General features: G+C 36.3%; 1 protein-coding gene across 5 annotated transcripts in view; it reads left to right on the top strand.

The window, feature by feature from the left end:
* Positions 1 to 24,638, top strand: part of SCEL (sciellin) — a 105,028-nt gene that overhangs the window by 58,347 nt on the left and 22,043 nt on the right. For 2 of the 5 annotated variants that reach the window (XM_032864189.1, XM_032864193.1), the window contains 13 exons: positions 1,387 to 1,431; positions 2,393 to 2,452; positions 2,753 to 2,812; positions 6,843 to 6,902; positions 7,396 to 7,455; positions 8,860 to 8,919; positions 13,002 to 13,061; positions 13,707 to 13,766; positions 15,061 to 15,120; positions 17,552 to 17,614; positions 21,252 to 21,311; positions 21,455 to 21,514; positions 21,660 to 21,716. In XM_032864189.1, coding sequence (XP_032720080.1) covers positions 1,387 to 1,431; positions 2,393 to 2,452; positions 2,753 to 2,812; positions 6,843 to 6,902; positions 7,396 to 7,455; positions 8,860 to 8,919; positions 13,002 to 13,061; positions 13,707 to 13,766; positions 15,061 to 15,120; positions 17,552 to 17,614; positions 21,252 to 21,311; positions 21,455 to 21,514; positions 21,660 to 21,716 — 765 coding nt within the window. The remainder of the gene's footprint in view (positions 1 to 1,386; positions 1,432 to 2,392; positions 2,453 to 2,752; positions 2,813 to 6,842; positions 6,903 to 7,395; positions 7,456 to 8,859; positions 8,920 to 13,001; positions 13,062 to 13,706; positions 13,767 to 15,060; positions 15,121 to 17,551; positions 17,615 to 21,251; positions 21,312 to 21,454; positions 21,515 to 21,659; positions 21,717 to 24,638) is intronic. The other 3 variants (XM_032864190.1, XM_032864191.1, XM_032864194.1) reach the window with 3 other exon arrangements.

Genomic DNA, 24,638 nt, shown 5'->3' with positions numbered 1-24,638 from the left:
CATCTTCAGGCCCATATATGACTCAGCAACTATACCTGTCTAGCCAGCCAAAGTCTTGATGTCTCTAAAGGCAGTTTAAAAAATAAATATAGCAAGCATTTATTAAATAATAATTTTAGTAGACTGGGAACTATTTTCTATAATGGCCAAAATTAATTGAGAGTTTAGGACTTGCCAGACATCATGCTACACACTTTATACTCATTAGCATATTGATTCTCTTCTCAGGTGGGTACAATTAGTATTCTTTTTGGACAGATGGAAAAACTGAGAGGGCAAGGGGTTAGGTTACTCACCCAGAGTCACCAGCTAATAAGTGGTGGATCCTGGGTAGGGATCTATGTATCCCTGACCTGAGACCCTGAATATGTAACTACTCATAGCCTCCTGGTCAGTACCAGGGATGACTCAGAACAAAGAGGAAGGAACATTGAGAAAGTGTGGAAAATGTGCAATTTAGAGCAGGAAGAAGGGAAAACCATGATGTGGGATCTAAAAACTGGACTAGGAAGGCAAGAGAAATGGGAGCAAAGGGATGACAAATGTTAGAGAGAGACAATGCTATCAGGGGCAAACAGGAACCAGAAACCCACTAAAACTGCCTTCTTGGGAGAGAGACCTGTACTCAGATGATGCTAAGGGATATTCTAGAACACAGGGCTTTAGCCTAAATAGGTTGCTCCCCAGGAAGCAACCAGAAAGTTGCAGTTCTCAAATATAGACAAAAGATCACAAATTTAGTGGACTTGGAATGAAGTAGGATCACAATTTAAAAAAACAGCCAGACTTACTGATGAACAGGTATTCTCCTATAGCTACTTTGTGTAGGTACATTGTATAAAGATAGAATCTATAATTAGTCAATGTGCCTATATATGTTGATTCAAATAAAAACCTGTATTAAATATTTACTGTTTAAAATATATGGTATTAAAGACTGAAGAAAATCCAATGTAAAACACAGTTGTAAATCTTAAGTGGTGTGTGTGTGTGTGTGTGTGTGTGTGTGTGTGTGTGAAAGAGATGTAGGAGCAGAGACATTAACATGAGAGAAGTATGCAGCTGCTACATCACAAAATATAGTAGTATTAGTGCCATAAAGGAGATGCAAAAAAACCCAACAACAACAACAACAACAACAACAAAACAAAATGCAGCAAGGTTTCCAAAAATTTAGAGGACTGTATTCCGTTGAAGGACTGGGGAATATGTGTTGGAGGAAGAGGCATCTGAAGAGAGCCTTGAAGGATAAACAAAATTTTGGTGGCATGTATTGTATTCCAGGAACCCAGAAACAGTGGTTTAAGGTGGACCTGCTCTTTGACTCAGGGCTGGCTTTTACTGATGTGAGATTTTGTTTGTTTGTTTGTTTGTTTATTCCAAAAGTGAAGAATTGGATAATCTCATCAAAATGAACAAAAGCTTGAATAGGTAAGATTTGAAAAAATCCATTTTTCCCTTTATTTTTGAGTTGCATTTTATGGCTTCTTATATCTTTTTAGTATTTGAGTATGAGGACCCACATAAGTTAAAAAATAGCCTACAAGTCTTGAATAAAAAGCTTGCAGGAATTATCATTTCATCACTGCTGTAAATGGTTATTACAATCTAAAGATACTAATATTAAAGTATCTTTGATGTTCACACTCTATTTAGTAAGGCAGTTACATAGAAAACCACAGTTCTCTTCCTGAAATATTAATATATAAGTATGTGGGCAGAGTTTAGTTTGGTCACTGAATGTTCTCAGGTTTATACTTTACAAAAGCCACTTACAGTTTAGTTAAACTTACCTCCTTAATTTTGAATCAGTTAGAGTTGCACACTTTAAAGATTATAATAATTGAGGTCTGTGTTGGAAGTGTGTGCAGTTTTTGTGATCTCTCTGTTACTCTGCCTAACATACTAAATGGGTAAGGACTAGAAAGACAGAGAAACAAGTTAAGTGTCAAATGAGCTCATTGCTCGGAGCATCCAAAGGTGTGGTGTTCATACCCTGTCCGACAACAGTGATCTTACTGTGACTTACTGTCAACAACTCATTTAAATGTGCTGCTTTTTCAATTTCTTCATCTATAAAGACAGAGGGTCAACATTGGCTCACATTAAAAACAAAACACTCTGTGAAATCCATACAATGCATCATGGACCTATTGGCTGTGTGTGGATCCCCAGTTTGTATTTTCTATCTTATTTTTTCTGAGGTCCACTGCAATTTAGTGTCTATGAAAATACCTATTGGAAGTAAAGCAATTTTAAGAATTATTGCTCATCTTTTCTACCCAGCTTCTATTTCCTATCTATCTATAGAAATATAAACTGGTCTATATTTCTAGAGTTATGTATCTGCTGTTACCATTGATGAGATTTTTTTTGTTCAATGCTTTTAAAGAAATCAAGGTCTTGATGGTCTCTTCAGAGCAAATCCTAAGGCAGAGCAAACAGAGAAAAGGTAAGTGCATCTGTCCCTAACCTGAAAATATGATCTCCCAGATTGCTTGTTTTATACTTTCAGATGGTTGCTGGAAAGGAGTTGTATCCTCTGGCATGGAAATGTACGAGCAGATGGAGTAGTGCTCTCAGAATTGTACATTTAGTTCAGACATAATTGCCCAAAAGGATTTCTGCTCTTCCATTCAATAAGAGTAAATGAGCAATTCATGAAGAATGTTTATTGTATCTAACCTCTCAAGATACCACCTAATTTTATTTCAATATGTAGTCTTTTATTTGAATTTCTTTGTGTTTACAGAGCCAAAAGCCTTGAAAATCTAATTTTTATGAATACTCGAACAGACAAAGACAGCAAAGGGTAAGCTGTGACTCTTACAGGCCCCTTTGATTGAGTCCTAGACTATATGCCATTTCCTAGGTTTGACCTCCTGCTCAGGACAAGGGGCAGGCAGGCTGGTGGAACAGGAGATGGGTGGAAATCTTGGTAACGGGTTCTGCCTCCCACATCTATCTGGATGACCCTGGGCAAGTCACTTAACCTCTCCAGACCTTTGTTCTCATCCCATAAAATGAAGAGCATGACCCAGATGATCTCCAAGTTCCCTTTTGTATTTAAAAATGAAGCAACTCTAGTTGGCTGTTACAAGTAGTGGACAATATGCTGGTTTATGAGCTAATTATATTTACTCTAAGACATTTTGATGCTGGACGCTAGTCTCTCTTCACTGAAGTCCTTTTTTTTTTTCTTTAAGATTTTATTTATTTATTTGACAGACAGAGATCACAAGTAGGCAGAGAGGCAGGCAGAGAGAGAAGAAGGGGGAAGCAGGCTCCCTGCCGAGCACAGAGCCCGATGCAGGGCTCTATCCCAGTACGCTGAGATCATGACCTGAGCCGAAGGCAGAGGCTTTAACCCACTGAGCCACCCAGGAGCCCCATTCACTGAAGTCTTTATAATGCTCTAAGGTACTTCTCAGTTAGAATCTCAGTAGAGTCACTTCATATGTATATCTTATATATATTTGTAAGTATCTCAGGGTCAAGAGTCATGCCTTTACTTATTCTATATCATAAAAAGGGTTAGTGAATGATTAATAACTAAACTGATAGCATTTAAGAGGTTGACTTATAGTTCTAGACATACTGAAGTCCTAGAAAGTTGAGTTACGTGACTGCTTTTATTTTTTATATGGAAAGAAATCAAATTCCTGACAGTTTTGCTAAAGAAAATCTCAGAAAAGGAACACCTGGGTGGCTCAGTCAATTAAGCGTCTGCCCTTGACTCAGGTTGTGATCTCAGGGTCATGCCCCGGTTGGGCTCCTTATGCAGCGGGAAGCCTGCTTCTCCCTCTGCTTGTTGATCCCCTTGCTTGTGCTCTCTCTCTCTTTCTCTCTCTGACAAATAAATAAAGTCTTAAAAAAAAAAAAAGAAAGAAAAGAAAATCCCAGAATGGTAAAGAATGACAAAGTGAAAAGATTTAGGAAACCACTACTGTTTTTCCCCCAGATTGGCTGTTTACCTTGTACTTGGTTAGTCATTAGATTTGCCTTCCTAATGTGATAATTATTTCTATTGTCTTGATTATCTTTTAAAGCCATTCATCTGTGCCAGTCTGTGCCCAGAATGGTATTCTAGCTTTCCAAATCAATCTTGGCAGATGCATTCTCAACTGTCTCTGATATAGAGCACTTAAAGTCTATGTGATCATAATGTGAAAATAATTGGCAATAATAATTTCACAGATACTGAATCTTTATTAAGAATATATTATTACAATGTCAAGCTGCAAGTATTATTACAGGTAAAAATTTTTCTTCTCATGGAGAACTGATGAAGTGGGAAAACAGTCAGTTCTCTCTGAGTGGTTCTATGAGCTTTATAGGGAAAGATGAGATTTCAGATATTTAAAAAATGAAATTGGGAAGGATCCATCAAAATGGTAGAAAGCAGAAAAATTAGGATGAGTATCTGAAGCAAATCATTCCTGGACTGGCAAGGAGAAAAGAGATGTGGTTTGTAATGTGTGATAAACAGGCTTTCTGTTGCAGGAATGATTGAACTCACTGACATGGTAGGGTCAGTCTGTAGTCCCTGGTCCTTCTTTCAGCCTACCCTCTTTGTCTTCTTTTTTTATATTGCAAGAAACTAAGATGTCAATAGTCTTATCACCGTGAAATCAGAGACAGATGAAAATGATAAAGCTACACCTGGGCAATTGGGTGACTTAGAGGGATTAACTCCAATGTTCCCTAATAGCTTTAAACCATTTGCATGGAAAAGGTTTATTGTCTGTAGTCAGTTTATATAAAGCACTGGAACCATCTTAGGGTTATTTCTACCTTCCCAAGGGTACTTCAGAACCTTGAACTTTTTGCTAAAAATGACATGTCTAAATCTCCAAAAGGTTGGGACACCTGCTCAGTTGGTTGAGCATCTGCCTTAAGCTTGGGTCATGATCTCAGTGTCCTGGAATAGAGCCCACAGTTGGGCTCCCTGCTCAGCAGGGAGTCTGCTTCTCCCTCTCCCTCTGTGCTCCCCTCTCTCGTGCTCTCACTCTCTCCTCACTCTCTCTCAAGTAAATAAATAAAATCCTTTAAAAAAAAAATCTCCGAAGCATTCAGATTTAAAATATTGACCATCTGATTTCCACCCCTAATATGAATGATTTTCATGTTTAAAGAATGCAGTCTATCAACAGATGTATTAAAGTTAGCTTCCCACCAACTGTCCCTGAAAGGACAAAGAAGGCACAGATTGATACCTGAAGGGAACTTTTACTTTTAAAATGGTTTAATGATAAAGAAAATGTGATGTTGTATTTATATCCACAAACACATACCCCCACAATTGAATATTACTTAGCCATAAAAAAGAATGAGATCTTGTTATTTGTGACAACATGGATGGACCTAGAGGGAGTTATGCTAAGTGAAATAAGTCAGACAGAGAAAGACAAATACCCTATGATTTCACTTATATATAAAACCTAAAAAAACAAACAAACAAAAAAACCCCCCACACACACACAAAGAAAAAGCAGAAATAGGCACACAAATACAGAGAACCAACTGATGGTGGCCAGAGGGGAGGATGGTATAGGGATGGACAAAATGTGTGTAGGGAAGTGGAAAACAGGCTTCCAGTTATGGAATGAGTAAGTCAGGAGGATAAAAGATACACTGTAGGAAATATAGTCAATGGAATTAAAATTAAAATAGTATTATATGGTGATAGATGGTAGCTACACTTGTGGTGAACATTGTATCACATATAGAGTTGTTGAAACACTATGTTGTATACTTGCAACTAATGTGACTATTGTGTGTCAACTTTATTTCAAAGATTTTATTTATTTGACAGAGAGAACACAAGAAAGGGGAGTGGCAGGCAGAAGGAGAGGGAAAGACAGACTCGCCGCTGAGTGGGGAGTCCAATGTGGGGCTCATTCTAGAACCCTGGGATCATGACCTGAGCCAAAGGCAGATACTTAACCAGCTGAGCCACTCACATGCCCCTCAACTCTATTTCAATTAAAAACATTAAATTTACTAGGGCACCTGGGTGTCTCAGTTGGTTGACTGTGGGACTCTTGGTTTCAGCTCATGTCATGATCTCAGGTTCATTAGGTGGAGCCCCACATTGGATCCCACGGTCAGCAAGGAGTCTGCTTGAGATTCTCTCCTTTTCACTCTGCCCCTCCCCCAACTTTTGCTTGTGCACACTCTCTCACCCCCCCCCCAAATAAATAAATAGTGCTTAAAATAAAACCATTAAATTTACTTTAAAAAATAAAAAAAGAGTTTGCAATAATTTGGCGTCAATCTATAGGTCAGTCTCATGGACCATTAGGTCTTCTGAGAATATGAAGGATAAAATATCAGAGTAATAAATGACCCTAAGATAGCATAGTCTAATCCCCTTATAGTGAGGAAAACGGTGCATGATGTGAAAGAACATGGTCACAAACCATGTTAAAATCAGAACTAAGATTTGAATCCAGTTCTCCTTATACTGATACTGAGCTCTGGTGCTATGATGCATGGTAATAAAAGTAACCTGAAGATTATAACATTGTATAAGCTGTCAATACAACAACTCAGTTCTAAATAGCAGGAATGTTTATTATTTTATTAAAGATTATTCCATTAAAATGATTGAATCATAACTGAGCAATGACTGAGACTTTATCATTAGAATAGTTGGCATCTATTCAGCATTTTGCACAAAGAGTCACTTGTATTAAACATTTCTAAAGACTTCTGAGGCTTTAGGTACTGCTAACATCTTACTCCTGGGGTGAGAAATCTGCTGTTGCCATAAGACATTAAATTACTCTCTTTCCTCTCTTTTGTGGCTCTTCCATCCTCCTTGCTCCCATGTTATGAAGAAACCAAGGCCTTGGAAGTCTTATTAAAGTTAATCAAAGGATGGACAAAAATGAGGAAGGGTAAGGTCCTACCTTGCTGGGGCTCTCTTTTTTCTAGTTAGTTTTTCACACCTTGTTAGAAATGGGAGTGTAATGCTTTCCTCGATCATAGATGAACTGTTGTACTTTATAGGCCTATCAGAGAGTAAGCAAAGGAGTATGATGTATGCTGTTTCCACAGGACCACATGTTTGAGTTACATTGAAGTGAGTGTAGGAAATCTGCTACATAATCTCTTATTCTGTATTTTCTTAAACAATGTAAACATGAGCCAAGTCTCATATTTAATCAAGAAATATAAAGGACAAAATTGCAAAGTGAGAGGTACACTGGGAAGTTCTCAACTGATTTAAACCAAGTACTGCTGGGGAAATTAACAGCTCCAAGTTTTTCTGGCCATTTGGCCTGGAAACCTATGATATCCTTTCCAGGACATTCTTGTTTATACAGATTTCAGAGACAACTGAATGTAACCTAAGTAACACAAGGTTTTCGTTTCTGTTTTTTTCCAAAGAAGCCAAGATCTCAAAACAATTATCAAAGTGAATGCCAGGACAGATAAAACTAGGAGAGGGTGAGAACTGTTTTGATGTTTCTGAATCTTGGTTGTATTCTCCCAGATTTCACTGTGTGATCTTCTTAGTGACATTGAGAGGGTCACATCTTTGAGTTTCCTTTCTGTCTTCTGTGTCTGATTCCTACCACCCTGATTTTCACTTTGGAGGCTCTACAATGAATTCTATCTAAATTTACCTTTGGTTGATATAAAATCCCAGAGATTAATTTAACCGTGTTATTGATAGGTAATTTTTATAATAAAATTAATATAATTCACGTATAATAATTTTCTCCAAAAGCTTTCAATTAATCATCAATAATATGGAATATCTATTTAGGTATAATACTGTGAGAATACTTAGAAAGTGAACTAAACTTTTTTTTTAAGAGGTAAAGACCTTGATAATCTTATCAAAGCAAAGCCCAAAGGAAGTAAAAAGGCCACTGGGTTAAGAATTATTAGTGTCAAAAAAAAAAAAAAGAATTATTAGTGTCTTTAAGTCTGATCTCTGTAGGTAACAATCAATAAGATAAAATGATTCAGCATTTTAACTTCATAACCATATTTTATTAGCATGGAGATAATAATAGTGGGCCACATGATCTTCCCTTCTTGTTCATAATAAAATCGCTTATTTTTTTTGAAGAACTGTCCTAGCGTTTGATAGTAAGTTGCCTTTTATCCTAGATTTTAGACTTGGATTTGTTTTACACATGAGTTACTGAAATGAGTTTCTTTGTATCTAAAGAATGCATGGTCTTGACTACATTTTCAAGGTGGATCTCTAAATTAGCAAAATATCCAAAAGCGAGGCTTGACTAAAACTCTTCTAAGTCGGCTTCTCTAAGGATGATGGTTTCAGAAGGCAGCCCAAGAGAGAGGCTGGGCAGGTATACCCTCTGGGAGGAAGGAAATTCCACCATTTTTTCTCCTCTTCACGGCTCTGTCAACACAATAGCAGCAAGAAGTCACAATACTTCTGCCAACCCCTAGAGTATTCTCTTTTCTGGGTTCAGATGATCTCCTTTTGATATTACTCAGTGCATTTTAATGAGGGTGACATGTGTCTTCCCAAGAAATGAGTCAATTTTCTTACTATGCAAGGTGTTTTTTTCTTGCTCTTTGTAATTTGTCATAACCTAATTATATTTTTAAAAAGTGTGGGTTAGGGAAATTGTTGACTTTATATGAAAACATATATTCTTATTTTAAAAATATTATTATCATTATTATTTTTATTGACATTGTTCATATTATTTAAAAATGGAATAGGCAATTATATCTGATTTCTTGAGTAGAAATTTATATTCTGTCTGGATCCAGTACAGAACTTTGACTTACATTACTTCTCCAATCATCATTCACTTGATTCGTGTTTTAATTAATAGCATTCATTAAAACTCATTTCTTTATTCAAAGGAAACAAGACCTTGATGGATTTATTAAAGTGAATCCTGAAGCAAATAAAAATATCAAGAGGTAAGACATTTAAAGCTTTCCCCCTTCCCTTTGGCATTCATAAGCACATTGGAACCCTGAGTGTTTGTATTCAGGAGAGTAAATTGAAATTCAAACCAAGTTCTCTTTCCCCCCCAAACATATCATATTAAGCAGTTTTATACAAATGATGCTTAGAAGTGATCTTTTGCATTTTTATTTTTTGAGTGATCTTTACTATCAGGTAGACTTTGAGAAATTAAATGGGAATTTCAGTTTCTCTATTGAGTTAAATGGTTTCTCGTGTGTGTGTGTGTGTGTGTGTGTGTAAGTAGTTTGTGTCTGTATAAATGTATTTCTGTATATATAAATAGTGCGTATGTATAAGGGTTTGGGTATAAGAGTATGTACATGTTCTGATCAGGGTTTTCCATAAAAACTGAAACAATAGGATAAGTATATATATAGGGAGAAAAAGAGATTTATTCTAAGGAATTGGCTCAAGATCTTATAGAAACTGAGAAGTCCCAAGATTTGTAGTTTGCAAGCTGGATATCTAGGAGAGCCAGTAATAAAGTTTCTATTCAAATCCAAATGCCTAAGGATCAGGAGATGTAGTTTAAGATGGAGATGTCTTAAATCAAGCAGTCAGTCAGGCAAACTCCCTTCTGACTTGGTCTTTTTGCTCTATCCCATCCTCAACTGATTGGTTGTGGCCCACTATGTTTGGGAGGACCATCTGCTTTACTCTGTCTATACATTTAAATGTTAATCTCACCCCAAACACCCTCCCAGACATACCCAGAATAATGTTTGACCAAATGTAGGCACTCTGTAGCCCAGTCAAGTTAACATATGAAATTACCATCAAAATGTATATATATGTGTGTATATATATATACTGTGGATGTGGATGTATACACAGTATAAATATATATAAGTGTATGTATGTGGATGTGTAAGTAGTGTGTGTGGATATATGTGGATGTGTTCATGTGTGAATGATGTGTGCATGTCTAGTGTATTTGTGTGTAGCATATGTATGTCTACATGGTATATATTTAAAGATGAAGAGCTTAACAGAGTGTACTTCATTAAAAGAGTTCCGCTACCCATGAACTGTCAAGTAAATCTGGAAAGCTTATGTCCTCCTGCTTTTTATTTTTTAAAAAGCAGATGGAATATATTTAAAACTGAGCTTGTTGGTACGTTGCTGAAAACAGTACGCCAAATAATTCCATGTGGTTTCCTTTGAACTTCTCTCCATTCCGTTAACTCCATACATGATATTATTAGTTGATTCTAAAATGTGTCACTTATGCCTGCAGGCCCAGTCAGCAGAGCAGGGGCTCAGCTAGCTGAAAAGCTGGCGTGCACACTGTCAGGCTGTCCTGTTCCAGCAGCATGACATGGTCGAAGGCCCAGCAATCCAGCAAGTTAGACACTTGTATATGCCCCAATAGACTCAGAAGAAAGCATAGATTTCCTTGGCTACCTGGGTGGTCTGGGATGGTAACTGTGGAGCAGGGAGTCTAAATTCTGGGTTCAAATTTTGGCTTGGTCACTTGCTAGCTGTGTCCTCGTGCTTCAGTTGACTCATCCACAAAATAGAGATCATCACACGGTCATGCCTGGCACAGAATAATTACAAGTAATTGTTAGCAATAATGAAGACTTAGATGAATTATGTTCTGTTAATGATTTAGATACTGTTCAAATATTTAATTTACTTTGATTCTCCAATAAAAATCCTTGTTTTCTTAATTTTTGTTTATGAGTAGTTTAAATCATCTCATTGTTTTTCATACATGGGGGTGTGTGTGTGTGTGCATGTCTATGTGTGCCCCTGTGTATACATGAAAATAAATGCTTTGTGTGTGTGTACTTGTGTTTGCGAGAATGTGTGTATATGTATAGGTGTGCCTTTGTGTGTGTCAGTGCACATGCATATGGGTGTGTTCATGTCTTCGCAAATGTCCTGTGTGTGGTTGCATGAAAGTGCTCATGCTTGTGTGTACATGGATACACATATATCTCCATGTTTTTGTGTGTATATGAGTTTATATGTACATGGATGTCTATGTGGTCTATGTGTGTGCATCCATGTCCATGTCTTTCGGAGTATGCCCAGTGTGTGTGCGTGTGTGTGTGTGTGCATGCGCCTTGTGAGAACTTTTAGGGACAGTGGTTGTCTTTTTCTTTCACTACAGGTAATTAAGTCCTGTCGATCTTTTAAAACAAAACTAAATCACACTCCCTCTCTTATTAAAAAATTACAGGGCTTTTCCATTTCAGGTAGAATACAATTCTAACCCTCAGTAATGGTTGCATACTTGTTCCATACAGTATGGCCAAATTAATCTTTTTTTCTATTCCTGATTTCATTCCTGCTTTATGAGTTCTCTATATTTTTTTCACACTTTGGGACTACTTTACCCCCAACTTGTCATTTCTGACCATTGACTATAATTGTCACCACCCCTTCCTCCAATCCCAGCACCACAGGCACCAGGCACTCCTTCTTTTCTTCAGAGTATATATTGTTATCTGGAATTGTGACATTTGTTTGTATGTTTGATTGTATGCTTCCTGCCTCTAACCAAGTTAGAGTGGAAGCCTCATGAGGGCTAAGCCTAAGTCTGTATTATTCATAGGTTTCCATAACTATTTGTGGATTGAAAGAATGATCGAATATAAGGGTATATGCATTATGAGGCATTGATTCACAGTTTAGCTCAAAATATTATTTTAAATGACTACATTAATTAGCACATTCTGCTTTATTGATTTTATTTACTTTGAGATTTAAATAATCTTCCACTTATATGTGCTTTATTTAATATGTGTAAAGAGATCAAGTTCTTGACAATATAATCAAAGCAAACGCCAGAATCAACACAAACATTACAAGGGAGGGGTTACAATGCTTTTGTGTGTTATTTTTTTTTTTAAAGTATTCAAATCTGGAAATAGAATTCTGGGAATTTTTTTTCTCAGACTCTGGCATTCAAATCTCATGTACTTCATGTAGGCAAAAATTAACAAGAGGTAAAAAACATCAAGGGGTAGTCTGGGACAGAATAGTTGCTTCTGTTGGGTTAATTGTTTCATTTTGCATAGAAAATGTCTGCATTTTTTTCTCTTGCTGCTTTTAGCCTGGGTATATACAGTCTCGGATATCTGAATACAAGTCAAAACTTGGGTCAACATCTGATTGCATCCAAATATCCCCATCTTTGATGTTGTATAGATGCAACCTCAGAGACTTTGTGATACAGTCTTAGTAGGACCACAGGGCATGGAAAAACAGGGATTACCTTCTGTGGAGGTTCTTTACCCATGTGGCATCCTCTGTAGATCGGAGGGGCATTTGCTTGTGCTGTGTATGAGGAAAACACATAGGAACAATAAGAAAAGTAAACTTCCATTAAGATCATAAACAGAAATATTAAAGGATAACAATAAAATACTGACAGTTTTTAGTGACTACATGGAGTTTTTATTATAGTAAACATAGCTTACATTTCAGAGCTCCATAGATTTTAATCTTCCTACTATTTGTTGCCAACAGAACTAGTCAAAATTTGTAGTTTGAACACATAGCTGTAAGCATCAGATGCAGATACCAGGTTGTATAACATGGACCTCAACAAATTGGTATATTAATCTTAATCCAGTGTTATGAATAGAAAACCTGCTAATGAATGCCAATTTTACAAAATATAGATTCTCCAAAGTTGATTTTAAATTCCCACAGCATGTTGGAGGTTGATATTAAGAGGATGTACTTTCTGGAATGTTCCATGAGATGCATATATAGACTATTACAAAATGTTCAGTGCACCTAGCGAAGGTTAAGAGCATAGCATTAAATGAGTCATATTTGAAACAGAGTCCCAGTACAGTGTTTGTGACTGGCCTAAAGCCTCTAAGATTAAAATATTGTCCCATTGAGTCTCAGAGATGTACAAATCCCTACATTCTTCTATATAGTTACTTTTAACAATCTTCCATTCTTTGGCGTGATCTCAGTGTTTATCCTGTTTCTGAGCTGTAATAAATGGCTTTATTCATTTGGTGTTAATCTCTCATTAACCTCATCATTTTTCTTCAATGTTTTAAAGGGGCCAGAGCCTTGACAATCTCGTCAAAGTGACTCCTGAAGTAAACAGCAGTAACACAGGGTGAAGATTACTTATTATCTTTCTTCCATCCCCGCCTGCATCAATTTGTGGCACTCATCAGAGAAGCTGTGTGGAAAAAATCTCTGGGTTGGAATCAGAAAGTCTGAAACCCATCACTTCCCAGTGGGATGCCTTTGAGCAAGTCCCTTGAACACCCTAAGCTGAGGCTTCTTCAGTTATAAAATGAGGATCATTTATAACTATCTGGTCTACCTCTATTACTTGGTTGTTGTCAGGATCAAGCAAAATAATGGATATAAAATCCCTTTAAAACAAGAAAGCACTGTAAATGGAAATGATTAACAAAATCCAGTTTAGTAACAGCTACAGTGTTAGATGGAATACTTGTGGGGGGCAGGTGAAAGTTTTTGGCAAATCATTACATAGTTGCTGATTGATTCTTTAAAAAACTCAATACTGCCTGAATGTTATGGTTTTATTTTGAGGGTAAATAGGAATTGAGCCATATATTGATGGTTTGTATGGACATCAAAATTTGTATCTTTCAAATTAAGAACAAAGACTGGTATTGATTTTTCTCAAAACCTAATAGTAAAATTAATCTTGAGCACATATATCTTCTAAATAAATACTTAACTGATTTAGTTCCATTTTTACTTATCATTTTTGCTTTTTGTTTTTAAGTTCCAAAAATCTTGATAAGCTCCTCAAGGTGGTTCCAAGAACAGGAAAAAGTATGCAAGGGTAAGATTTAATATGCCTCTGATTTTTTTGTTTCATACTAATGCTTAAAAACATAACTAAATTAACAATTGTAACAGACTGACACTGAACTCAATTAATAGTTCAAGAAAAGTCATGCTGATCTTCATGACCTCATATCTGAAATGTTGAACATTTTGGCCAACTAATTCTTAATAAAATGGAGACAACCTTTGAATAATTACATGAACAGTTGATTTCCAAGAATGGATAAGACACTTATGTTCTTTGATTTGTTTATTCTTCTTATACAAAGGATGGCACAGAAGTGGGATGGGAGATGGGAGACCATTGATGTGGGTCTAGGTCTTGGCTCTGCCCTCACTAACTGTGCAAAATGAGATTGGCCACTTCCCCTGTTTCAGTTTCCTTGTCCTCACAGTAAGGAAACTGGACCAGGTGCTGTGTAGTCACTTCAATGCTAACACAATTACTCAGTGCCAGTACGATGGTTGGTATCATGGACAGAGCCAAGAGCTCTTGAGTTAGATTACTTTGTTTTCACTTAATCTTTCTGTGTCTCAGTTTTTCCCTTTGAGAAAATGGGGTGATAATACTTCCTATATTGAGGGGCGCCTGGGTGGCTCAGTGGGTTAGGGCCTCTGCCTTCGGCTTAGGTCATGATCCCAGGGTCCTGGGATTGAGCCCTACATCGGGATCTCTGCTCAGCAGGGAGTCTGCTTCCCCCTCTCTCTCTGCCTGCTTCTCTGCCTACTTCTGATTTCTGTCTGTCAAATAAATAAATAAAATCTTTAAAAAAAATACTTCTATATCGAATGATTGATGTGATATCTTGTTCATTACAACCTCCCAAAATATCCTAAATGCAAAATATGATTTGGAAAATAAAGAGCTTAAGAGCAATTTAAATTTTAGGTTGTCTTGTAAAAAACAAGAATAAATGTGAGGATTCACTTATATATATATCATATAAATCACTTGAACACTGCCTGGCACATCATGAATTTTCTAAAGCCATTGGTTATTGTTTATTATTTCTATGCAGCAGTAATTAGGTCCAAATATATATATATATACACATATATATATATGTGTATATATACATATATACACATATATATATGTGTATATATGTATATATATACATATATATTTTCATAGCACTGGAAATCTCCAATCCTTTGAGATGATCTCTGTATTCATAAATATTATATAACAAAATTTTTTATAACAAAAAATGTTTCTTGGTTTTAATATTTGCAACCACATGATGGAAGTCAACCACTGACCTAATCATTTCTTCCACATTTTAAAGGGGCCAAAGTCTTGACAGCCTTATCAGAGTGTCTCCTGAAACAAACAGAATTAACCAAAGGTGAGGTTCATGGAATTCTTCTGTCTGTTTTTTTTCTATTTAACCTTAAAAAAAATGTAATTTACTGTTCTACCATTGAGGCAACCAGTGATGGGATCCAGGATCAACACCTTTGTGTCATAAACCTAGTGTTCGTGTCCTTGCTCAGGCCTCCCAGACTGTGGGCTTCAATGGAGGATAAAGAATTTCTTAAAATATCTCTTATCAGTATGCGATTTGTGTTCCATGCTTGGGATTTCAACATCATTCTATTTCAGCATAATAGTTCAACATAATAATTTACATGAAAGGATATGTGCATGATAAAATTAGTTTACAAGTTAATTCTAAAGATTCCTTAAGTGATACAAACCTTTTTGGCCTTTTTACTCTTCAGGATGTATGACTTAGTGTCCAATAATAATGCATATCCAGTTAGGCAACTTGTTTAGGCCTTTGGGGTTGGCGTTGGTATGAAAGCCCATTGTGATAATAGGAAAGTCTCTTTACAGGTATGATTGCCTTTAAAGGGTGCTTAGAATAAAAGTAATTTATGTAATCCAAAAGTCTTCTTGTTCTGGTTTAGCCTTGCATGAAGTACAGTTCTGAAGTGATTTAATTATTATCCTAGCGTAGCCTCAGTGTTACACATTCACATCATATATATTACCTGCATGCTTCGGAATTAGGAAATAACTATTTTTTTAGAAGTCCCAAGTTTTATTGTTTTGTTTGCTTGTTTGCTCGTTTTTGTTATTTTTTTAAAATATTTTATTTATTTATTTGACAGAGAGATCACACATAGACAGAGAGGCAGGCAGGGGCAGCAGGCTCCCTGCCGAGCAGAGAGCCCAATATGGGGCTTGATCCCAGGACACTGAGATCATGACCTGAGCTGAAGGCAGAGGCTTGACCCACTGAGCCACCCGGGCACCCCTGTTTTTGTTATTTTTTAGAGAGGGAAGCGAGGAGTGCATATAAATGATAAACAATTTTGTATTTTTCTCTTGTTCGTTACAACATATCAAAATATGATATGGAAAATAAGAAGCTTAAGAGCAATTTAAATTTGGGGTTATCTTGAAAGAAACAAGAATAAAACTAAATTAAATTTTCATATATACATAATGGTATAAGATATGAATTCATAGCCACCCGCTTTTACATAGAGCTAAAAGGAATTCAAGTAATGAAGAAGGTTGTTTGTTTTTTTTTTTAAGATTTTGTTTATTTATTTGTCAGAGAGAGAGATTGAGCACAAGCAAGGGGAGCGGCAGGCAGTGGGAGAAGCAGACTCTCCACTGAGCAAGGAGCCCAATGCAGGATTCAGTGCCAGGACTGTGGGATCAAGATCTAAGCCGAAGGCAGACGCTTAACCAACTGAGCCACCGAGACACCCCTGATGAAGTTTTAAGTTAGCAATAATTTCTCTTAATGTAATATTAAAGTTGAAAAGAATGTATAGATAATTAGTGATTTTGAATTATTTTACCGGATGTTGCAACTTGCATCATTTTTTTAGGATTCAAACATGTTACCTCAGCAAACACAAGGTAGATATATAAAGATTGTTGAAGACTCCTGAGCAAGTCTCCAATTTCTCCCAAAAAAATAAGGTCAATCATTTGACTAAGACATTCTGAAAGGGGACATGAAAAAAATGAGAACAAATTGATTTGTTGATGTGTAGTGATGCTGGATGGACTTTTCTTTTTTCATTGTTTCAATTTATTTCATTACAATATTAAAGTGAATGCTGTATAATCACTACTTAAGAAATCCACTTTGACACAATCATAGCATTACTGTAAATTTATAGTTAATAAATCATTTGTTCATAAAACTGAGTAAGCCAAAGAATATTGACTTTCTCCTCTCCACAAACCCAAGAATTAGTTTTTAAATGACTCAAGAAAATTGGTGACATGACATTCTTATACTTGACCATGATATTTTCACATGACATTGACTATATTTCTGTCTTCTTGAGGAGTTAAAACTCATTGTATCTGGGGTCAAAGGTCAAAAAAGCATGACAGAGTAACTCCAAGGTACCTCTCTCAGGATTACTATGATTACGGTGCAAAACATGGTGCAGATATAAGGAATTACTGTGAGCATAGAAGGAAGATGTTAGTGGAAAGGTGTGTGAGGGTTGGGGTCCAGTTGCTATGTTTCCAAACCTGGTTGATCATCTCTTACTTCTTCCTACTTACCCCCAAAGAGCCTAAAATTCCACGAAGCTCAATTTCTTATTTGTAAGGGGAGGATGATAATATCTACCTCAGTAGGTTTTTTGAGGACTTTTAAAAACTTCGTAAAGTAGAAACTTGGCAAGCATTACTTTTTATCTAGGATCCCATTGTATAATCCACATGTATCAAAAGAAAAAAAATGTCAGTCATAAAATTTGCAGATTTCTAGCTGAATTTGAACTTTTATTTTGTTTTAGCAGGAAAGAAGGTCTTGATGAACTTATCAATGTAAGCCCCAAAGCTGTCAAAAACATGGCTGGGTAAGAGAAAGATGTTATTTATTTGTTTGTTTGTTTGTTTTGGCTTTTTTTTCTTCTTTAAGTACGAATGTAAGTGGTTTATAGACATTCTGTGCACAAACTGCATATAGGTCTTAAAAAGCCATCACAATTTTTATATGTTCCTGGAAATAAATATCTATTTGTTACTAGCAAGAAAGAGCGATAGCTGGAGAAAATAATATGGTGGTGACTTCCCTTCTTTGGCTCTGGAACTGATGAAAATGTATTAATAATAGTTCATATTTAAAAAGACCTAGAACATTTTATGAGATTCATCATCAGCAATACCATGCACTTCATTTTTAGGGAGTGTTCTCTGGTAGTCAGCAGAAATTTTATGAGCCGTATTGTTTCTTAGATCATTTGATGCTTCCAGCCAAGTTATGGACCTAAAATTTGTTATTTCTTTAGGTGGTATCTATAAGATGATAAAACTCATGTTTTCTCTGGTTACATGAGGATTTTTAATACTGTTTCACACTAAAGGAGTATATAAATAATATACACAATATATAAGATTATATATTATATATGTCATGTATAATATATATACATATATACACATGTCACTTAAGAATGTTCTCATGATTTCCCTTATTGAGTTTAGCTGGTACATATAAAATTGTAAAATTTTAGAGATGAAGGAAGGAAGCTGAGAGAACTCCCAGCCCTGTTAGTTTGAATAGTTTTGAAAAATGCTGTTCCAGTCAAATCTATTCCATTTCCGGAAGAGGAAGCAGAATCACAAAGGCTAAGTGATCTGACCAGGATCACAGAGAAAACTGGTGGAAGACTGGTAGTAGTTCTGTGACATGCTAGGCGGAGAATAATTACTGAGCACCTACTGGGTTTGAAGCTTACAACTAGGTATCATTAGTTGCACATTAGGTATAATTATAGGCCATGGATGCCAAAAAGAGAATTCAGTAGACATACTCAATCTTATTAACAGCAGGCAATTATCATAGATTAAAGCTAATTATGTACTGGGGGCACAGAGATGTTACTCCAAGAGAATAATAGGTTGTCAATTTAATATATTACATTTTGGAACACTCATATTCTGCTTGCTGAATATAGAATGCATTGTCAGGACATTGCATTTAAAAAGAAAAGGTGACATTGACTAGCTAGTTTTGTAAACATGACAGGCAGTCAACTTCATATTCATAGATTCCTAGGAGTAGATGTTGGGATGGGTGGATTCTTAGAAATGGTCCAATCTGCTTATTTTAACAGATGAGAATAGTGAGGCCAGGAACAAAAATCTCGTAGTCTCCTGTGTGTTCTTCTCACTCCCAGACCAACTCCTGGTCTCAAAATCATAGACACGATCTTTGATCTTAAAATAAATCAAAGTTAATTAAGCACCTATGGAAATAGAGACTTATAAAGCTAGGATTGTTGCTCTTGCCATGGGATAGCCCAGAAATGTCCTTTACTTCTCTTCAGAGTCTCTTGAAATATGACTTCATACATGACAATGGCACAAATGTGCAAATGACTGCAAAACTTTACAATTCTTCAACTACATGGAGGTAATCATGGCTAAATATTCGGATGTATCTCTTTACTACATCCTTGAAGCAAAACAAATGAAAGCAGTCACTTGAGTAGGAAGAATGTTACATTTCCTGGATAAACTTTAGATATAAAATTTCTTTGTGTGCAGGGATCCAGGGCCTTAAAAAAAAAAATAAGGTCTATACATTTGTTATTTTTAGTTCATTGAGATAAACCACATGATGCTATCAATCAAGGCAATTCAGAACTGACACCAAGATCTTTATTTTGCTAAAAACACTGTGCTGTCTTTTTAGGAGTAGTGGTAAAACATAGCGTCTATTTCTATATTTTCTAAGCTAGGATTTCTCAAACTGTAGGTCAAAACCCATTAAAGGGTCTTGTAATTAATGTAGTAAATGGGAATCAGCTTTTTTTTTCAATTAAATTAATTAAATAGAGGGGAGAATATGAGTGTTCCTATGTAGTAAAGGTGTTATTTAATGAAATTTGTATTTGCTTCTGTATGTCTGTCGGTCTGAAAAGAGAGTAGTATTGGGTTGTGATGCAAAATGTATTTCTTAATGGGCTTTATGAAACAGTAATTTAAATATCACTGTCCAGACTGTTAGATAAATCAGATTTTCTGTGCTCATCAGAACAGTGAAAATGGAAGTTCTCATGGTTGTGTGTGCAGCTTATTCTAATTTTGCTGGTACACGAATATTACAAGCAGTTATACTAAGAAATATTATGATTAATTTATATGTTAAAAGACGTGGCCTTTGAATACTTTTTCTTCTAATATATGAAATTAACCTCACTTTATTTTATTTTAATTCCAGTGTAGTTAACATACAATGTTACTTTAGTTAGAGGTATACAATAACCTCACTTCAGAGGTTATTGTCTTTTAGGCACAGTTGAGCTTTATAAGATTTGCAGTCAGTTCATGCAAGGAAATTGTATTTTGGATAGCTGTCATATGTTATCATTCCTTTAATAGTATTTGTAGACACCAACTGCTTATCTTTAATTGCAAATACTATTATTGGAGATAATTCAAAACAGTAAATATTCAATTAGCGGCTTTCTGTCTACCATGAAAATCTGAGAAGAAACTGAGTGAAGCCAGGAGCTGGGAAGCACATTCTATGGAAACATTAGGGCTGATGGAGGGAAATGCAGAACTTTCCTTAGAATTTTTTGGTGATGAAGCTCTAAATGCCTCCCTTCAGTTCTTAACTTTGTTTCAATCTTTTTGATGGGTAAAATGTCTCATTTTTCTATAAGGAAAAAGGGCTGCTGAGGGAATGGAAAAGGGGAGACAGGCAGGTTGTTGTCCAAGAAGGTACGGAAAAGCCAGTGTTCTCAGTCCTGCAATTTCTTGCCAAAACAGGCTCTCTTATTTCTCGGAATAAATATTAAAAAGGGGTTTAAGGGAACACTTTGAAAAATCATCACTTAAAACAAGGTATTCTATACTGAGGCAGTGAATGGCAGTAAACTATGTAGGAAGAAATACCGTTCATGACTGAGAAAAGGAGCTGGTGGGGCTTACAGTAGGAAGTGGACAGTCTTCAGAGTCTGTAAGTCATTTGATCATGAACAGCTGCATTTAATTTGGCTTTTTAGTTATTGTAAAGGAAAAAAAGTCACCAATTTAATGGATTGCTGGGATTCTCCATGCCAAGCCTTAGGCTAAGTATAATCCCAATTTTAGAGCTTATTAAAAAAATAACTTTAGTTGGTGAATATGATCTTAAAAATAACAAGGAAAAAGACATGAAAATCAGCATGTATCTTCATAATGCTAAAACATTGCAGAGTGCTAAGTTGTTAATCACCAGATGTTTGCTGTGAATGCCTGCCAGCGTGGCCCCTGTGGATGTGCTCTGGCTATGAAGTATGTAAAGTCAGAGCAGCTTCTCTTCCTATCCAGCATAATTTGTCCCACTAAATTAGCTAGAAAACTTATTTCAAGGCTGTTCTATGCCAAACCAGTATGTATCATACTAAACGATAAGATAGCTAACCTTTTCTTCTAATTCCAGCCAATTTGAACCTGCATTTTCTCTAACACAAACTTCTTTAAATTTTTTTCTACTTAAAGAAATCAACATCTTGATAAGCTCATCAGAGTGAATCCTGAAACTCTCACCAACAACCGGAGGTAACAGATCTATATTCATTTTTGTACTTTGGTCAGGAAGAATGTTTTGTTTCATTGTTATTTCAAACAGATTTGTAACCTGAATGCTCCTGCCAAAAGAACTTTATCATTAACCTGCTCGCCTTTTATTTTTCTATTTAAAGAAACCAGGATCTGGATAACCTCATCAAAGTGAATCCTGCAGTGACCAGAAGTAGTCAGAGGTAATCAGATAAAAGCAGTCATTTCATGTTTTCATCTGTCTGTTGCCCCTGGGTGGAGTGGATTTATAATGTTGCTTTATTGATCTAGCCCAACCAAAAACCTATCCCTAATCTGAACTTTTTTTTTTTTTTCTCTTTCAAACAGTGAAGGCTTGGACAATCTTATTAAAGTGAAATCTTCAGCTCTCAGAAACCCTGAACGGTAAATGACTTTGCCTAAGTATCTTGATAGGTCTCAACATTCTGGTTAGGAATTTTGTTTCCTTCTCTCCCGAAAAAGAGAGTTTTTCTTTTCTTTTTCTTTAGTGTTCAAGTGAAGACACAATTATAACTCATGTTTCTCCTGTCAGCAAGGAAACATGTTGCATTCTTCTGGAATCAACAATCAAACCACTCTTGATTCAGTTCTAACTTTTTATTTGCAGTAAGACAACTTAGTGTTCCTTGTCTGTAGCAAACAGAGTGTTAAATCAGGAGAAAAAGTATTTTGAGGAATTGAACCAAACTGGTGGCTCATATGGATGACCGTAGAGCATCAGAAAGGATATTTAGGGTCCTCAAAATCACAGGTTCACAGTCTGTGTGGGCTCACAAAATATTATAGCAGATTTTGTCTGTGAACTTCCAGTTTGAATTCTACAAATATCTTACAATTTACTATCTTTATATGACATCTTTCACCTAAAGTCCTTTATTAATAAACAATAAGATAAGCTAATAAGATAATATTAGCTAATGCTCCAGAGTACATTATATTAGAAATTCAAATTGTCCACAATGTTATCATGATAAACACAGAGCTGAGAACTATAGTCTCAATATTCTAGGCTCAGAAAGCAAGTTAACCTAGGGAAAAGTGCTGCAGACCCGCTGGGAGAAAGAAGACCCTGTAATACACACTCATTGGCCCAGCTCTTCTATCTCCTAGTTTGTTGTCTACATTCATGCATGATTTTGCCATTTCTGTTTGTATGTTTTTATCACTGTGCTGCTGGGGTCTTTGGAGTAGGCTGGCATAAAGAGGTTTGAAGAGCCATCCCTACTGAGAGTAGCATTTATTGAGCACCTCTCGTGTGACGGGCAATTTCTATACATTTAATTCTTACAACTACCCAAGAGAAATTTATTCACACACCTGTTTTATAGAAGAGGAAACTGTAGCTCAAAGACATTAAATGACCTTATTAAGAAAGAAAACACATCCCAGATCTAAACATCTAAACTCACACCTTTCTGATGTCACTGTCTAGAAGAAGAACAAAAAAATCTGTGGCCAAAACAGTTCAGACCCCCTTTTTCTGTCCACCCTTCATATTCCCCACAGTCTCTTCCCTTCTAAGTCCCCACCTCCCACTCTGCAGCCAAAGGACTACAATTAGAAACATTTATTCTAGAAAGTTATCATGAAAGTGACAGGAGAGAAAGTAGTCTCCTAGAGGTTTCCTGATAGCTGAAATGACAGCAGACTTCTGCTGACCCTGCCACTGAGAATTGTATGGAAATATCTTTGTGAAGTAAAACCATTTCTTCATAGTGGTTTTGGTGGGGACAGATTTTTCTTTTCATTAGTAACAGTATGAGGAGGTTCCCCACCATGTTGGAAGTGGTTAGGTTTACTAACCGCATGCAGAATCACTAACAGTGATTACTGTAGCCAACTCTTCCCTCAGATTCCACAAAATGTATTACTGTCTCTGACACACACACACACATATACACACACACTTTCCCCTTTATCTCACTTTCCCTTCCTTCCCTCCCTACCTCTGGCAAATGTGCTTTGTTGACAGACAATGGCAACTTTCTCATAAGCGTATCATTGCCTATTGTTTATTAGAAGACACTAATTTCTAAAAAGGTAGTTCATATTTCAGCAACTTCTAGAACAATTTCTATAGAAAGAATTTTCCTTATATGGATGAGATTCCTAAGAAAAGGAAATTTAAAAATATTGGCCATCATGTTGCTTTCAGAAGGCAGCCATGAATCCATGAATGTAACCTAAGCAAAGTCTCACTGTTCTTTAGGAGTGACACCAGATTTAATGATGACCAGCCAGGTTGTTCAAGAATTAGAGCAGAACAAATGAACAGGAAAGCTGCATATTTGAAAAAAGTGTCTTCATTCAGTTGGCACAGCCACCTGCAACTATAATGTATCTATCATACCCACTTGATTTTAACAGGCCTGGGGGAGGATGGGGTGAGGGGGTGGGAGAGGGGAATTTTAAAGGGTGTCCCAGAGGAATAACAGCCACAGGCATTTTTACATCCAATTCAATGTGACAAGAGCACCGATTATTTAATTGTAGAACAGCAGTGAATCAGAGTCCTTTTTATGTGACTTTGCTGACATTTCCAGCAGCTGTATATTTAATTCACAGTTAGAGGCAGAATAAACTTTGGTCATCGATCTGAATGTAAGTAGATATCCCTGAGCTCCTTCTAGGAACATAACAACTTGAACAAATGCAGATGTGCACAGAATTTTCATTTATTCAGGGAGAAACTACAAAGCTTTTAGCAGGGACAGTTTCACATTTTCATGAACCAACATAAAAGGAAGACATTCAATTATCTGTAGCTTATAAACTGCTGCTCCCAAATGAAGATCGAAAAGCAGCTAGTGTCACTTAGGCTTTTACAGTTAGAAAAGGCGTCCTTCATCTGAAGTGGAAAAATATTCTGAAGTATTTGTATTATTGCACTTCCATATTTTAAGGGCTTCCTATTGGCTTAAACATACACCTCCAAGTTTTAGTATTCCATCAAGAGAAGAGGTTCTTGCTATCTTCCTAATGCAGATTTCTCATATATCTGCTCAAGAAAGAAAGCTGGGGCGGGGAGGGATAACCTCAACTCTTTCCAGTGCTTCATTCCCCACATAATCAGTAGGCTATTTTGGGATGTTTCTATCTCAGGAACTAAGACACTTGATCATCCCTGATACTACCATAACCGTATTGTAAATCAGTATCCTAATTGGCCCCTCTGCTGTCAGTTTTGCCTCCTGATCTTCAATCCATTGGCAACAGTATAGAGTGACCTTCCTAAAACACAAATCTGATCATGTCATTCTGATCAAATCCAGGGGCTTTCCATTACCATTGGACAATGACCATACT

Source organism: Lontra canadensis, unplaced genomic scaffold (genome assembly GCF_010015895.1).
Source record: "Lontra canadensis isolate GAN:19392208 unplaced genomic scaffold, GSC_riverotter_1.0 scaffold26, whole genome shotgun sequence".
NCBI lineage: Eukaryota > Metazoa > Chordata > Mammalia > Carnivora > Mustelidae > Lontra > Lontra canadensis.
The sequence above is the reverse complement of the archived record's forward strand: the minus strand, read 5'-3'. Positions and strand labels throughout refer to the sequence as shown.